Raw genomic sequence first — 17,383 nt, forward strand, 5'->3', positions numbered from 1 at the left:
CATATGTACAGCCAGATGAAGGGATGCTTAGGGTGAGGTCTGGGAAGGTCTGAGCACGGGAGCTTCTTTCCCCGTGGAACTGTCTCACTCTCCTGGTATGCGGATGTATTCACCTACCTGGAAGCTCTCTGAGCCCCATTCCATTGGTTTTGTATGGAGGCTTCATCAGATACATATGATCAATCATTTACTCCATTTATAGGCCCTCTGCCCTTTCTGGAGCCACTTAATAGATGTAAAATCTTTGGCCTGGTTGCTCAATCTCCCTGAATTTCATTTTTCTCAGCTATAAAATAAAAAAATAATAGTATACACCTCTTAGAGGTTGCTAAAGGGAATAAATAAAATAATGTATGTAAAATATCAGGTGCACAACAGACCATAGAAAACGTTAATTCCAGTCTCTCTTCTTTCTTAATAATCCAAACACCCACACAGTGCCAGTATGGAGTTGCTTCCTAATGGCGATTTAACAACATTTTCCTAATGCCTAAAAACACTTCCCTCCCATGGTTAATGAGGCCTTGTGTAATCTAGCCCCTGCTCTCTCTCTAGCTTCTCTCCCATTGCCACCATCTCTTTGGTATACTTTCACAGATTGGCATCACTTTTCCTCAAACTTACTTTGCTTCTTCTACTTCAGAGCCTTCTCAAATATTTTCTTCTCTGTCTAAATTCTAGAACAGTCTCAACCCCTCCTTTCACCTGTATGACCTCAGTTCAACCTTTCTCTGTCAGTCTAAATGTTACCTTCTTAGCAGGATTTGCCCTTTGAACCCTACTCTGGATGACCTCTCCTCCTCTCTGATAAAATCCAGCATTCTGTCTTTATAATAGTTATCACATTCTTAATTGTATATCGATGCATAATTATTTGTTATGAACATCATTTGTTATAAATTTTATCCCCCCCACACACTAAAATTCAGATGGTGAAACCTAACCCCCAGTATCTTAGAATGTGATGATGATTTGGAGATAGAGCTTTTAATGAAGGAGTTAACATGAGGCTGTTAGGATGGGCTCTAATCCAATCTGTGTCCCTATAAGAAATTAGGACACATAGTGAGACAACTGGCAAAGCCCACATGAGAACACAGCAGGAAGACAGCACTCTGCAAGCCAAGGGAGAGGCTTCAGGAGAAACCTAGCTGTGACATGTTGGTATTGGACTTCCAGCCTCTGGAACTGTGAGAAAATTCATTTCTGTTGTGTCAGCCACCAGAATTTTGTCCTGGCAGCCTTAGCAGAGTAATACATGTAAGGACTGTCTTCTTCTTCTAGACTGTGAGTTCTGTAAGGTTAGAGAATATGTCTGTATTTCACCGCTAAACTCTCAACATACACTTTAATTTCTGGTTCTGAGCAGGAGTCAACATGTGTTTGCTTAATTCATGAATTAATGAGTAAATCAATGAATGATGTAGGTTCATTTCAGTTTTATGCTGAAAGCTCTCCATCTTCCAGATTCCCAGTGTTCTTCTCCTATGAAATTGACAGCAGACATATTGAGTATTTATTTGGGTAGGCAGGAACATCCTAGAAAACAAGAACCTAGTAGTGTCACATTGTAGGTCATGGAAAGGGTTCTGAAGTGTGGGACCCCACACTTAGGAGCTTAGGAGCAAGACCCCTGCAAGTAGTGCTCAGTGGTTGGCTACCCTTTTACATGGGGTGATTGCCCTGGGGCAATCATGGGGTGTAGACGTGCATTAGTGTATACTGCAGGAATCCTGCGGCTCCCCTCAGGACTGAGAATACCACCTAAGTGACTTCCAGGTTCATATGTCCCATATGACCCATATCAAGAGTCTCAAGCTAGTCTACAGGGGTCCTGGAAAGCCAGATACTAAGCAGGTATTCATGAGAATTATGTAGATTGGTGTAAATTGACTCTTTAGAGAAGTCTTATGACTCCACAGAATGTAGCTGAGACTATATGGTTTCTGGGAGTCCATACTTGTCTTTGGGTGTATGGAGACCGTGTTGGCCTGATTTGAAAGGCAAAAAGTCTCTTAACCTTCCTCAACAGTTATCTCTCCATTATTTGGTGGCTAGATGCCTAAAATCTTTCACTAATGTTTCACTCTTTGGAGTCAATATCATTAAACCTGGCTGCCCCTTTTTAAAAAAACGAATCCCTATACCAGCAATTGTTCCACATTTTAAGTCATTCATATCTTATTCTAAATGAGTTCACCCATTTCCTCCAGGTGGGCTTGACCTGGCTTGGGTCAGAATGAGGGAAAGAGGGCAAAGGCAGATGTAGGAGAAACAGGTCTTGAATATAAATGCTGCCAAGTTCACAGTTTTTCGAGGAATCAGACACTCTGCCCACAGGCCCCCCACAAGCCTGGCCACACCATGAGTCCTGCTCCTTGGAATTTTTACAATTCTTTGGCCACAAGAAAGGGGAATATCGAGTTGTGGCAGTTCCCTGGTTATGAAAGACAAGGAAATTAATGAAGGGCATTTCCTTTACCTTTGTTCCTTTGTCCCCATGGACCCATAAATGGTTAATCGGCCGACTGTGGTAGGAGAAACTTTCTGCCTCCTGTAAAGTTTGATTCCTGGAGGCAGATCTTTTTTAAATGCAGCAAGTGTCAGATAATTGGAAGGGTGGAGTAATTGTAAACCCCGACACACCTTTGTCAGGACTTGTTAGGGAGCAAAGAACTGAAAGAAACAAGGGGGAGAGCAGGAGAGGTGAACATTTTTGAAAGATCACTCAGCTCTAACACACCTGGGCTGGGTCTGGATAAAAAAAGTGGGGCCTGCAAACGTCTTGGAGAAAACATCAGGAGGAGAAAAAGAGAGGGGGGTTTCTTCAAAGTTGTTTCCAGTCCCTACCAGTTCTCAGAGAAGGTAAGTTGCAGGAGGGAGTCACCCTTCCTCCCTTCTTCTGGGACTTTGATTGGACATTTGCTATTGAGAATTTAAGTGTTTGTTGGAGAAAATGATATGAAATTATTAAGGTGCAAGCATTGTGGCAGAAGCAGTTAATTGATCACAAAAGGTTACTTGAGTTTCTGCAGTCCGCCTAGGGCGGGTCTTTTAAAGGAACAGTAAGAAAGACTCATCTGGGGGAAGAAGAAAAAGGCCAGTTGAAATAAATTGGGGTCTCGTGGCCACATTGTTTTTCTTTTTTGGTATTATTTTCAGTATTGTTAAATGGCTCATGTTAACAGTTTTATTTAGAATGGGATAGAGTTATGATTCCTTCAGTCTCAAGCTCTCTTGCTCTCTCTCCTCCCTCCTACTTCTACTACTCTACTACTATTTCCTTATCTTCCCTTGACAGCAGAGAATATCTCCAAGGGGAAGTTAAAGTGTAGGTAAGTGGAAGCTTATACCAGCAGCCCCTTAGCCCTAGGAGCTGACGTGCTCCCTGGGCCTCTGTGCTGGAAGGTTCTGATTAAGCTCAAGAGGATGGACAGACATGGTTGTTTATCACACTCTCAACATACTGCCTCTAATCTAAAGTAAAGTGTAATATCTTAAATGATATAATTCATCCGGGAATTTCCTGGAGTCAAATTTAGACCGAGAGAAAAAGAGAACTGTGTATATACTTTTACTGGCTAATTTGCCCCCTCCCCCCAACTCATTTTGGGGTGAGAATTACCAACTCCAGTATCTCACTCGACCACACTAACTGCTCGATGACAAATTACCACTTTGCTTTTTGGAGTGTAGGCAAAGCATCTGTCATATCACTTCATCCAAGTAGCTGTTAATCAGTAGCTAATGGTCAGATTTGTTCATGTCCATAAAATAGAGTGAGGTTTTTAAAAGATAGTCATTTGAGAAGCTGAACGGTTTCTCCTCACCCCCATCTGCTCTGTCTTAGAACTAAGGCACAGATCTGAGTCAGCTCCTGATGGATGCCCTTCAGAGAATCAGAGGCACCAGCTTTACTCTGTGCCCCTCCAAGAGGCCCACACAAATCTGATCAGAGTTTACATGGGGACTGTAAAAGAGCCTTGCTTCAAGCTTGGGTAGAAACTCAGATTCGTGAAACTGATCCCACCTAAGAACCAACCTCATTCTTAGATTATGCTTGCCCAAAAGAAGTCTAGGTCTCTGTGGTTTGGCTCCTTCGCTATTATTAACATCAGCAGGATTTCCTGAAACACGGCTGTAAACAAGTCACAGAATCACAGAGATGGTGCCCAAACTCCCCCAACCCCAAAGTATGGAAATCAAGGATGCCTACCTGGGCAAGGTGGCACACCCTTTGCTGAGGTTTGTAGAGACAAAAGCCTCTGAGACAATGCACCCTAGGGCACTGGTTTTCCTGGCCAGCAAGCAAACTGCTTGCTTCATCTGTGTTAACAGATCACAGTAGTGGATGGTTTTCTCATGCTTTGACCATTTTGTTGTTTTGTTTTAAAATTTGAAGCGTACAGAGATGGGAGTAATAGAAGCTGTAAAGATACTTGCATTTCCTTAGCAGAGGATAGGAAGATTCATTCTTAAAATAGGAACTAGAAAACACTTAGTCTCTCCACTCCCTTCCTTAGTGAAGAGCAAGTGTCTTATGGGTCATTAGAATAAGGTCAGTGTCAGAGCTGACTGTCCCTAACAGTGGTTGGTCCTTGTTTTTACATTCGCCACCCATAGAATAGTTTTAGGTGAATGTGACATCATTTAAATGCAGTGGAAAGAAAAAATTCAAAAGAGTAGAAAAATGATTTTGAATTGCCTTTTCCTGCATAAGAAAATATCTCGGGATCATTTTCTACATCTTCTAAAGAACATTAACCATGAAATAACCACAAAGCAGCCCCTTAGAACTACGGGTGGAAATTAGCATAATTTTGGAATTGAGAACCTAGAGACCTACTACTCTTCCTTGACTCTAGTGAAATGGCCCAAACATCAAAGAAGTTGCAATTAAAAGAGTTAAAAATTATGCTACTTGACAGTGCTTCCATTAAGTAGTGTTTTGGGGGAAGAACACACTGGTGAGCTCTCTGGGAGAGGCAGGCTGGGGCATGTGCCCGGGCTTGTAACTTTCCTTTCCCTAACTTACACTTCTTAAAACTATCTGCACGAGGAATGTTTAAAAAGGAAGTCTGTGGGAATACTGTAGGTCCCTATGGGACCAGGTTTGTGCCTCCACCCATCACTTCCCTTTTGATGACTCATTGAAAAACACTTTTGTCTTATGTCTGGTTTAAAGGAATCTACCTCCCCGCACAACCCTGCCACTTCAGACTATCAGTGGTAAAGTCAACAGAACTCCATCCTGTGTATTCCAGGCCCAAGAAATCATTCTGGATAGCCAAGGGCACAGCTATCTGAGGGGCTTCAGGCTGAAAGAGAGACAGGGGCCCATCCACCTGCACCCACCTCACACCCATTCTCTCCCGGAGCACCTTCTAATAAGAAGCCCCCAGGCCCTGGAGGAGGGTATCTGATTTCTTAGCAGGTGGTCTCCTTGTGCCCTCTGGAAGTTGGAGAACTCTTGGCATTTTGCTGTATACCTCAAGGCTCCATCATTAGGACTTAAGAAAAAGATTAGCAGTACCTAGAAAAGTGGGTTATTTTTTTGAGTACAGAGAGAAGAAAACACTCACTAGGTTTGCTGCCTGGAAATGGAGAGCCTTATCAATTGGAGCCATCATCAGTCTGCCTTGTTGGCTATGAGTCAAATAAACCCATCCAAACCCAAATGTACAGCTGCTGGCAGCAGCTTTCTGTAGAGGATCAAAATACACAATAACTTGTGGGAAGTAAAACTTCCGTGGCTTTTTATAAACAGTTCCTTTCCGGATAGTATTTCATATCAGTTCAAGTGCCACCCTAGGTGGTTCCCCACTAGCAGCCAGGTGCATTTGAGTGTTTAATCTCCAAAATGCCTCCTGGTCCACAGCTAATGACCAATTAAAAAAGAAAGAAAGGGATCCCTGGGTGGCGCAGCGGTTTAGCGCCTGCCTTTGGCCCAGGGCGCGATCCTGGAGACCTGGGATCGAATCCCACGTCGGGCTCCTGGTGCATGGAGCCTGCTTCTCCCTCTGCCTGTGTCTCTGCCTCTCTCTCTCTATCATAAATAAATAAAAATTTAAAAAAAAATAAAAATAAAAATAAAAAAAATAAAAAAGAAAGAAAGAAAAGGCAGAGGGGGCTTCAGAGTTACCAAAGGCAATTGCTGCTTAAACAAAAGATTTCAAAGACGGTATCTGGTAGCATGTAAGTTTTCATGACAATAGTCATACAGGTCTACAATAGTCATACAGGTTGTAGTCAGAATGCAGACACAGACACAGGCCAGGTTTGGCCTTCTAAAGAGGCTGGACTCCCTATGAAATTGTCTATGCAGCCCCTCCTCTTTGGCTCCGGGAAACATACCAGAGCCAAAGCCACCTTCTGTGCCTTCTCAGATCCAGTCAGGAGTTTTTCCATGATGCCTCATTCTTTGCCTAGAGCTGCATTTAAGAAACTCCCATGAGCAGGAAGTTGGCACATTCGACCAGGCCCTGAAGCTAACTGTGCCGATCTTGGTTCATTCCACTGGGTAGCTGAGCAGCTGGTCTCCCGTGGCCTTGGTTTTCAGCAAGGAAGTCACTCAAGGCATTATGACTTTCATTAGCCCTAGACGCTTTCATTTGTGTGGATCCCTTCCTGCATTTAAAAAACAAATAAACCTTTAAAAATTATATTTTATGATTGCATTGAAAGAATATAAACCAGGTTAGATTGTGTTCATTTCTCCTTCTGATTTTAAAAATTTTTCTTTTTAAGATTTATTTATTTGAGAGAGAGAGCAGGTGTAGGAGCGGGACAGAGGCAGAGAGGGGGGTGAGAGAAGCCTCACGTAGGCTCTCCGCTCAGCACAGAGATCAGCATGGGGCTGGATCCCAGGACCCAGAGAGGGTAACCTGAGCCAAGATCAAGAGTCAGTCGCCTAACTGATTGAGCCACCCAGGCGCCCCATTTCTCCTGATTTTAATTTTTTTTTAATTTTTATTTATTTGAGAGAGAATATGTGAGCAGATGGGAGGGGCAGAGGGAGAGGAAGAAGGAGACTCCCGGCTCAGCGGGGAGCCTGATGTGGGGCTGGATCACAACCTGAGCTGAACACAGATGCTTAACCAACTGAGCCACCCAGGTGCCCCTCTCCTTCTGATTTTAAAAAGAAATTAAAACTTTCATGGGCCCTTAAAAGTATCATAGGATTAGGCACTGTGCCTTGTGTGCCTAACAGCTAAGTTGACCCTGAAGTCATCAGGCCGGGGGGAAAAAAGCTGAAAGGAGAAATCTTCAAACAAGGGGCATCCTGGGCAGAAGGGGCTTGCCCAGAATTCTAGAATCCAATTTGAACTGCATCCAAAAGGGGAAGGAAAAGTTAGGGGAAAGAGAGAACTACTAGGAAAAGCTAGATTTCAAGTCCTCCCAGATGTGGGACTGGGAAACACAGGAAGAATGTTGGGATGGAGATCCTTGTTGTGTAACCCTGTGTGTGTAACCCCCACCTCCACACCTACCCCGAGCTTCCTACTGTCAGATGGCCTCAGTCCTCTACACTTCAGGACACAGTGGACAAGAAAACCATTGGTTTTCCCTTCCAGAAGCAGTGAGTGAAGGGGGAACATAGATAACATACAAATATGTCTTTTCCTATATACTTCCGTAGGTCTTACACATTTTCTTCATATATTTTTCCTTCTCATGTCTGTAAATTAGTATACTGGAGCTAGCTTGTTATGAAGGGAAAGCTCCATATTGTGATAAGTTTTAAGTGCCATACGAATACCAACAATACAATATTTTTTTTCCTAATTTAAATCCATCAAGCATCATTCTCCCATCTAAACTCTAAATAATGAAGCATGAATGTCTTATGTCCATCAAGTTCCATATAGACACTGAACATTATGGGATACCACAAAATGAGTTCGTTAGAAGTACCAAGTGCCTTGACCCACATTCAGCTATCTGTTACTTTGGCGAAGAATGGAGATTTTGCAGTCAAAGGTCAGGGCACCACATCTGTAATCCCGATAATGCTCAGCAGGGGGCAGCCTGGGCAATGAGATCCCCAAAAATACACCCCATCCAGAAGAATAGAATCCAAAGTGGCACTATTAAATGACTCTCTCTTACAACTGAATCAAGGAGTGAGAAGGACTCTTGTATAAAATATGCACAAGAAAGAACCATGACTTGAATTCTAGGAGTCAAGTGTTTTTGGTTCTCTGTTTCCATAGTAGGGACCTACGCTTCCTTAAAATGATGGTAAGAATCATGGCTGATCATGATTTCTGGCTTTTCTGCAGGTGGCGATGGTATGGATGTAACCAAGAAAAACAAGAGAGATGGCTCTGAAGTCACTGAAAGAAGTAAGAGCGTGAGATATATCATTTAATAGTAATAAAAAAATTCGGAAAGAGTAATTCATGCCAGATTACATTGCAACTTCTTTATCATTTCTAAATTTTTTTTTTCATTTCTAAATTATTTATAGTTTTTCTTGGGTTGTTTTTTTTTTCACTTTTTTTTCACCATATCATTTAAAATGTTTTCCTAGTCTTTACTCCTTCCCATGAGATAACTTTTGTTGATTTTAATATACCTGTAATCAAAATGTGTTCTGCTTTTTCTTCAAAAATGAAAATTACCATTTTGACCTTTAGTTTTCATAATCAGCATTTTAAAAGGCTGCATAATATTCTGTGGAATGAATTTGCCATAAGTCATTTAACCATGTCTTTATTTAGAATACAGAGCAACAGAAATCTAAAAGAATAATATCCTACTTACTGCAGGGACAAAGTTAGAATAACACTGGTGTCACTGTTGCAATCTATACCGAAATTGAAAACAGGCACATTCCTTTTGTGAAACTGCCTAAATGATAAATTCAGAGACATTTACACTGTCCCCTAAACCGTTTTAAGTCTTTCATTTATCCTGTGACTTTCATATATCTCTAATAAAAAAAATTCTGGCTTCACGGACTTGAAACTTTAGGTTAAGAAATAATTTATTTTTATGTGTCCAACAATCCCAAAGGTCCACACAATGAGAGGTTTAGTGAAAGCTCAAGGACTGTTATTTAAATCAAGCTGCCATTTTAGTCTGAAAAACCACTTCCTGTTATGCATGGAATGAAGTTTCTGCCATAGTCATCACCTCATGTTCCTGCCAGAACAAGGAAATCAATTGGGAAAATACCGTGCAAAGAAGGAAAGGGGTGGGGGCAGCAAGACTGGTGCCGGATAGAGCAGTATCTCGTAGAACGGCTTAAATTGGCAGAAACCATCCTGCACTTTTTCTCCTTTCACCATCCCTACTGACATGCATGCACACAGAGACACCGTGCATGCACATTCATCCGGGCATGCTTACATGCACACCACACACATGCATACACCTGGGCACGTGCTCATGTACACCATGCACACACATACACCTGGGCATGTGCATATACACAACACGCATGCACATATAGCCAGGCATGTGCACATGCACACACTACACAAGTGTGTTGTTAAAGACCAGTGACCTCAGCTGATTGTTCCTCCTTTATGTCCCACACACAGGGAGGTGGTGATGATGGTCACCATCAGAGAACAGCATTGGCCCCATTGTGGTTTTAAGAATCCACCCACCTCCCCATGTTGCTTCAGGGGAGAGAGCGGTTCAGGAAGGCAACAAATTTTTCTTCTAACTGGTGTTTAAAAGATACAGGAGACTTTTATAACCTCCATGGATTCATCATCACTTGAGAGTCTAGAGAAACTCAGCCTGGGGAGGCAAAGGGACTGGTTATTCAAGTTGGTCTTTGATGCTCATCTGTCTCTGAGTCACCAAGCACCAAATGTGACTTACCAACCCCCTCCCCACCTTCCTACAACGCCCCAACTCAGGGGTGATCCTGAAGATGTTAGAATGATTTATGTCCTTTTGGCATCCCCAGTTGAAAAAGAAGCACAAAGTAATTATCCACTTCACAGTGAAATCAGGATAATGCACTGGCCCCCAGCTGGACAGGGTGACCATTTGGAAGGGGCAATGCAGACAGAGTGTGGCTCGACACACCTGAGAGTTGGCTTGAGGCCTTGGTCCTCCTTCAGAGGTGAATCTAGGTCTGGACTGGATCTAATTGTTAAATGAGAGGCATGGATACCAAGGGAAGTCATCCTTCTAATCAGGGGGTGACTATTTTTGGTTCCAAAAGGATATTTTCCAGGTACATTAAACCCCATTGTTATTGCACATATTTTCATGTACAGAGGGTCAGATCCATACTATAAAGCACAAGTATACAAAAATCTATGTTGAGCCTAGTTTAAGATGCTAAGCCTATGACAGATGTTAGACCTTGCCAAAATACAGGGAATTCAGTGCATTATGTAAGATCTTATCTTTTTATTGTCTTTTTCTAGTTATCACGGAGACAGTAACCACAAGACTTACATCCTTACCACCAAGTAAGTGACTATTGAGAGCTTTCTTCTCAGGAAGGCATGTGCGAAGGACTCCACATATAACCTTTCCCATAGGTGTTCACTCTTCAGTTGAGCAATTCCAAAATATCTGAAATCTCTTTTAACAGCTATGTTGACATTAATTGATATACCACAAAATCCACCATTTGAAGTATATAATTCAATGATTGTTAGCCTTGTGAACCTTAAAAATAAAACTGCCAGTTATATTTTACCAGCAAAATAGCACAGAATCACAACCTGGAACAAACAGCTAAGACAGAAGCAGAGGCAAGTCCAACAAACAAAGGAGAGGAACATTATTTTAGGGAGAAGAAAGAGGAAGCTGAGATATGTGGTTTATTTTTTTTAATAATAAATTTATTTTGTATTGGTGTTCAATTTGCCAACATACAGAATAACACCCAGTGCTCATCCCGTCAAGTGCCCACCTCAGTGCCCACCACCCAGTCACCCCCACACCCCGCCCTCCTCCCCTTCTACCACCCCTAGTTCATTTCCCAGAGTTAGGAGTCTTCCATGTTCTGTCTCCCTTTCTGATATTTCCCACTTATTTTTTCTCCTTTCCCTTTTATTCCCTTTCATTATTATTTATATTCCCCAAATGAATGAGACCATATAATGTTTGTAGATATGTGGTTTAAATGAAAGATCATTGGAGAAAAGCAAGAGTTCGGGGTGATGGATGGTTTCTCATTGGCCAAGTTGCAGGCGAGGTAGATTTCCAGTAGGAGAGGCAATGTACATCTTTCCCTGTTGGGGCCTCTCACTGATGACTCTTACCTGTTGAGGATTCTTCTGTTGGGTCTATAATTGACCTTAAGTGGCATGGCTTCCCTCTCAGCCTCCCCCTCTGGCATCAGTCCACTTTAGAGAGGTTTCCTTTTGTTAATTTTCACAGTATATTTACAGAGTTGTGCAGCCATTGCAACAATCTAATTTTAGAACATTCCATTGACCCAAAAGGGAACTTCATGACCCTTAGCAGTCACTCCCCATTCTGTTGCCCCTCTCCCCAGCACCCCCTAGAACCACGAATCTACTCTCTGTCTCTATAGATTTACCTGATTGGACACTTGTATCAGAAACCTTATCCAGCCTGAGCGCAGGGTGGGAGAAGGGAACCACCAGTCAGGCTTCTGTCTCAGTCCACTTTTTTCCTGAGGAAGTCCTTAGGTTTAGTGGATTCTGTGTTAGAGAACCAAGCCCTAAAGCTATACCCCTGCACCTCCCAAGAAGCCTGGCTTGCAGAAGATAGGGACAAGAGGTCAGAGCTTGACAGGCTGCCACATGGAAGGCCAGCAACACAGAGCAGTCACTAACCCCCTCAACAAGTCTAGTGGCTGCCATGTCTGTGGCACTGACCAGGCGATGTCAAAAAAGCAAGCCCAACCCATGTCCTGGCCTCACAGAGCTTTTTATCACTCAGCTGTCTTTTCTAATACTTACGTTTTACTAATGAGCAACTTGCTGTGCTCCATCCAGAAGACTTTCCTATTAAATTGGGTGGAATATTTGCTCTTGACATTTCTATCAAAACCAAATAAATGAGGGTATGGCAGCTTGCACCTGTAAAGGGACCCCAAACCAACTGGGTGGTAGGAGAGAAGCCAGGGGTAGTCTCCACAGCCAAGCAGGAAGGGACCCCCTGGCATGACTCCACCCATAAATTGTCATCTGCTTCTTGTTCCTGCAGAAGGGGGAACCAGCAACGGCTATGCTAAAACAGGCTCTCTTAGTGGAGGGAGCCGGCTGGAGAAGCACAGCCTGACACATGGCAGCAGTGGCTACATAAACTCAAGTAAGTGCCTGCTGGTTGGAGGGATTGGGGGAGAACATTTCGGGGGAGGGGGGTGTCCTACAAGGAGTGGGATGGTCACAACTGCTTGTCATCCATTCCAAATGCCCCAAATTGCTATGTTACTGACACACATCCCAGCCAAGGTGATACTTTCAAATTAGTCACATTCGAAGCCTGCTTACTTAAGAAGCCTGCTTACTTAGGATGGGATCAATTTTCATTAAGTCCCCAATATAAATAACAACAATCAAGAATGCTTCACAGGGAGGTGGCTCCTTTCCCACTGAATCACTCTTTAAGCCAATTCTTTTAGGGAAGGGTGTGCACACAAGAGGGTTTACAATTTGCATTAACAACAACAACAAAAGAAACTTAACAACTGGGTTACTCTGCTCAGAGGAATCTAGTGGCACACAATCCCACACTGAGTTTCCACTGGGCAAGCATCCAACACAGGCCCATTGTTCCCAGTGAAACACTCTTTCCCTGTAGCTTTCAAACCCAAATGAGACAGAGCAAGGCAAAACAAAACAAAACAAAAAAACAAGCACATATATAGCCCCTGAAGCCATTTAAACCAGCTTGGATTGACACTGAAAAAGAAGTCCCAAGACACACAAATAGCCAGGTTGAGCAAGAGGAGTGGTTGCCGTTGGCTGTCAAGGAACACTTCCGTGTTGGATTGTACTCTGGTCCATCCAGCAGTGAGCTACAATTAAATGCCAGGTCCTCAAGAAAAATCCTGCCAAAGCCTCTCCATTGCCATGTGCAGCCACGTCCATGAAGGGCCCGCCTGCCTGCCTGCCTTCCATGGTCAGCTGGGGAAGGGCAGTGGCAATGATTCCACCCCGTATTTCTGAGCAGCCCTGGAATGCCCAGGTGGACCCTTTCAGCGCTGTTCTCTGAAAGTCCTCTGGGCCCTCTGTAGGGCCCCCTTCTCTTTCAAGCAGCCCAAGGGTAATCAATATAACTTCAAGCCAGTCCGAAGTGCTCTGAGAGTTTCTGATTTTCCCCACTTGCAGGTGGAAGCACACGAGGCAACGCCTCCACCTCCAGTTACAGGAGGGCTCATTCCCCTGCCTCCACTCTGCCCAACTCACCAGGCTCCACCTTTGAAAGGAAAATTCACATCACCCGCCATGGAACATACGAAGGTATCAGTTCCACAGATTTTATTTTATTTTTTTTAGAGAGCAAGAGCAAGGCAAGAAGGGCAAAGGGAGAAGGAGAGACAAAATCTCTGCGCTGGGCATGGAGCCCATACAGGGCTCGATCTCATGACCCTGAGATCATGAACTGAGCCAAAATCAAGAGTCCAACACTTGACCGACTGAGTCTTAGTCCCACAGATTTTTAGAAGAGAACTACTCTCTCCTCCAAATAACTTCATTCACCCTTCAAGGATGGAATGATTGGCCACCCCTGTCTAGTTGTTTCTGCTCTCACCTTTCTCTTCACTCTTGCTTAGATGTGGTTTGGAGTGTTAGGGTCCGGAGCCGCAGGCCTCAAGGGAAGAAAGAACTCTTGAGAAGTCTTTGGTGCAGAAAGGTGGTTTTATGATAGTCCGGGACAGGACCCATGGGCAGAAAGAGCTGCTACCCTGGGATTGTGAGGGGTGATCAATTATATACTTGGGGTTGGGGAAGTAAAGACAAAGGGAAGTTCCAAAAGGATTTTCAGTGCTAAAGTAGATTCACAAGATACTGGAGGCTGGGCTATTGTCCAGCTAAGGTGGTTTTTCCCTCTAGAAAGACATTGGCAGTAAGACAGTTGGAAGCTTTCTGGAGGAATGTTCTACTCTGTCTGCCTCAAGTATTTGTTATAGGTTGTGGGTTATAAGAAATTTAATTTTATCTACATTCCTTCTGCTTTGTTTTCCACAGCAGTTTCATTTCTTTTACAGACTTAGAGATTTTATTGATGTACTTGCCCTCTTATTCATTCATCCTTTTAGTATTTGACCACATACCTACCATGTGTTTAACGCTGTGTGGAACACCTTAGTGGACACAGTAGGGGCCAAGGGCAGGCTGCCCAAGGTGGGCCATTTTGGCATGAACATTATTTTGAGTTAAAACAGTCAAACCCCAGCAGATTTGGGAAAAAGCACTTCACCTCTCCCTCAAATGCCTGTTTATACCAAGAAGATTCCCTTACCTAAAACACTTACCTAGATGAGACAATTTTTGTTTCCCAACCATCACTTCTCACCTTCCCCCTAATGGTCTTTCTATCCTTTGTATCTTCAGGCCCCTAACCCTCTCCTCAGCTCACAGGAGCATCATGTGGCCTGTCTCTGGAATTTCCATATCTTTGTGGATTCCCTGTATGTACAAAACTAAATCTGATTTTCTCCTTTCTCTGGGTAATTTGTCTTATGTCAGTTTGATTCTCAGCCCAGCTAGAAAGATCTTTTTTTTTTTTTTTTTTTTTTGAAAGATCTTGAAGGGTAGAGGAAACTCTTCCTCTCTAACAACACTTATATGAATTAGATGTGAGGGGCACCTGGGTGGTGCAGTCGCTAAGCGTCTGACTCTTGGTTTCAGTTCAGGTCACGATCTCAGGGTTGTGAGATGGAGCCCCTCCTCAGGCTCTGTGCTCAGTGCTGAGTCTGCTAAAGTGTCTCTCTCCCTCTCCCTTTGCCCCTCTCATGCGCACTCACTCACTCTCAAGCTCACTCTATAAAATAAACAAATCTTTCTAAAAAATAGAAGAAATGAATTAGCCATGTGCAGGAAGAACAGGGAGGAAGGAGGCTGAACATGGTGACAAGTTAAAAGATCCTCTGTAGTCAAGGGCAAACTTGGCAGGGACTAGGGCAAACTTGGTGGGGACTAGGGTGGTGGCAACGGGGGAGGAAAGAAGGAGCAGGAGGTGAGACGGAATTGATGTTTGACAACTGATTAAATATTAGGAGAGTGGGAGGAGAGGGAGGCCGTGCCACTGGGATGCAAGCACAGGTCCATGGTGGTGCCAGCAATTAAGGGAGGGGAGCCAGATGGAGATCCCCCGGGGACAAGCTCAATAATGCGTCCTGAAGGAAGGGAGCCTGAAAGCAGAAGGGAGGAAAGAAAGATGGTTAGGGATGAAGGGGAAGGAAGAACCAGAGAACACAGGAGGAAAAAGAGTCTGAGGGGGCCAGGAGAGCAGGACCCAGGCAGAGACCTGGTCTAGTGAGGGAAAGCACTAAGGGTAAGAAGCAGGAGGCAAGAGGAGGACACTTGCTAGGCCCCTAGAGTCTCTGCAGTGCCTGGCGAGTGCAGAAGCCATTTAGTGGGAAACAGATGAGCCAGGCAGCAAGTGGGCCTGACAGTGAACAGAGGTGGGTAGTGGTGGTGGAGAAGCAGGATTGAGGTATGGTTTCCCCAGTAAATGATGAAGACCAGTTACCAGGGGGTATGGGGCAGGGGGGCAGCGAGGCGGGTTGTGTCACCATGGCTGCTCTGTGATCTTAGGCCTTCCTGGGGCTGGTGCCTTCATTGTAAAGGGTTCGGGACGAGCTCCACAAAGTCAGTGACAGTCTGATGCTGACAGCACATTTATTTGGCCAGGGACAGGTCACCTGCACCAGCATACAGGGAAGACTCAGTCGAGGCCTTAAAAACAAAAAAAGAAAACCAAACCTCCTGCTTTCCTTCGTTCAGACCCTTTGCCATCTGAAGTAGATCAGTGATCAGAATGAATTCCCACAACTGTGTCCAGCAGGCGTGTCCTATTTCATAGAGCGAGCCTGCTGCAGGGCACCTACCATCCTCCTGGACGCCAGGCTGCGGGGGCCCTGCACACCTCCCGTCGGAAGCCCCAGGTTTCTGTGGCCATATGTACTAAGTGTTTTCTTGCTCTACAGGGAGCTCCAGTGGCAACTCTTCTCCAGAGTATCCTCGGAAGGAGTTCGGTAGGTCCCTTCCTTATTTTCCAGAGGAACCAATCAGGTGCACTGGGAAAAATGCCTTGGGTGGGGGTAGGGAGATACAGTGAGTTACATAGATTCTTCTAAAGGACTTTGAGCTCTGCTGACCAGTTTTTCCCTTGCTCTTTATCCTGAAGCACCTTTAACTTGCTGTCATTAGCCATTGCTCCTGACACTACCAAAATGGCAAGTTATTCACACAAGGCTCAGGCTTGGACAGAGAAGCCTCCAAAGCCAAACAATTGTAGGGTTTTTCCTTCCACAGGATGCACAGAGACCTCCTAGCAAAGAGGAGCAGGCATTCAAATGCACAAATACCAAACATCCCGGCACCTCTGCTACAGCTGGCTGCCCTTGGGGCACATTTTATGCCAAGGGAAACCCTAGGCTGTCTCTTCACTTGACCTTAAGTTAGTGGTCCGTGTTCTTGGATTCTCACTGTACAAATGAATTGATATGATCATTGTACAGTGACCATAATTTTACTTATTTGCTTATAGCAGGAAGACCAAGGCAGTCTCTAACAAAAAGCTAAAGGGAAGATATGGATAGTTTTTCGGTTTGTTTGGTTTTTTTTTTTTTTAATGTATTTGATCAGCATAGACAGCCAGCGCCAATGACTAGGCTTCCAAATGATCAATCATGTTAGTTAACACTCTAAGTGTGAGCTAACTTAACATTCATCTAGCTAACACCCTATGTGCATCGGAGCCTTGCAAAACTCACTCTCCCTTTTGGCTATGTGGTCATCATTATTAAGCGTCCACCATCAAATTCAGGTGGTTGAGTTCACTGTGGGCAAATGATGGAAATAGGGAAGCCAGGTGGAGGCCTCCACATGGACACGTTCCATCATTTTGTCCTGAAGCAGAGCTGCTGTCTCAGTTTCCAGTTGGGGCCACCAGGTAGGAAGTGGGATGCTCAGGGCTTGAGCTCCAGGAAGAAGGCAGGCAAGTATTCAGTTTGGAGTCCTTTACAAAGCATTAGCAGAGACATAGAGGAAGGCTCCCATCTGGATATAAACGCACAATGAAAACAATCTCTTACCCCCACTCAAATAGATCCCCTTCCAGGTCAAAATTATCTAGCATGTCACCTCTTATATGCCTAAGATTACTTCTCTTTGCTCTTCAGCATCTTCTTCAACCAGAGGAAGGAGCCAAACACGAGGTAAGCTCTGTTGCTGGGTTCAGTTCATTCAACAAGTGTTTTCTG

General features: G+C 44.1%; 1 protein-coding gene across 2 annotated transcripts in view; it reads left to right on the top strand.

Annotated features, from left to right (window-relative positions):
- The first annotated feature begins 2,351 nt into the window (after positions 1 to 2,351).
- COL17A1 (collagen type XVII alpha 1 chain) overlaps positions 2,352 to 17,383 on the top strand; it is a 52,023-nt gene continuing 36,991 nt past the window's right edge. The window contains exons 1-7 of one of the 2 annotated variants that reach the window (XM_077877749.1): positions 2,353 to 2,865; positions 8,283 to 8,345; positions 10,395 to 10,439; positions 12,154 to 12,258; positions 13,281 to 13,412; positions 16,106 to 16,153; positions 17,303 to 17,338. In XM_077877749.1, the coding sequence (XP_077733875.1) occupies positions 8,294 to 8,345; positions 10,395 to 10,439; positions 12,154 to 12,258; positions 13,281 to 13,412; positions 16,106 to 16,153; positions 17,303 to 17,338 (418 nt within the window). In that variant the 5' untranslated portion in view covers positions 2,353 to 2,865; positions 8,283 to 8,293. Of the gene's footprint in view, positions 2,866 to 8,282; positions 8,346 to 10,394; positions 10,440 to 12,153; positions 12,259 to 13,280; positions 13,413 to 16,105; positions 16,154 to 17,302; positions 17,339 to 17,383 lie in introns of both variants that reach the window. The other variant, XM_077877750.1, reaches the window with a different exon arrangement.

The sequence above is a fragment of the Canis aureus genome, chromosome 29 (assembly GCF_053574225.1).
Source record: "Canis aureus isolate CA01 chromosome 29, VMU_Caureus_v.1.0, whole genome shotgun sequence".
Classification (NCBI taxonomy): Eukaryota; Metazoa; Chordata; class Mammalia; order Carnivora; family Canidae; genus Canis; species Canis aureus.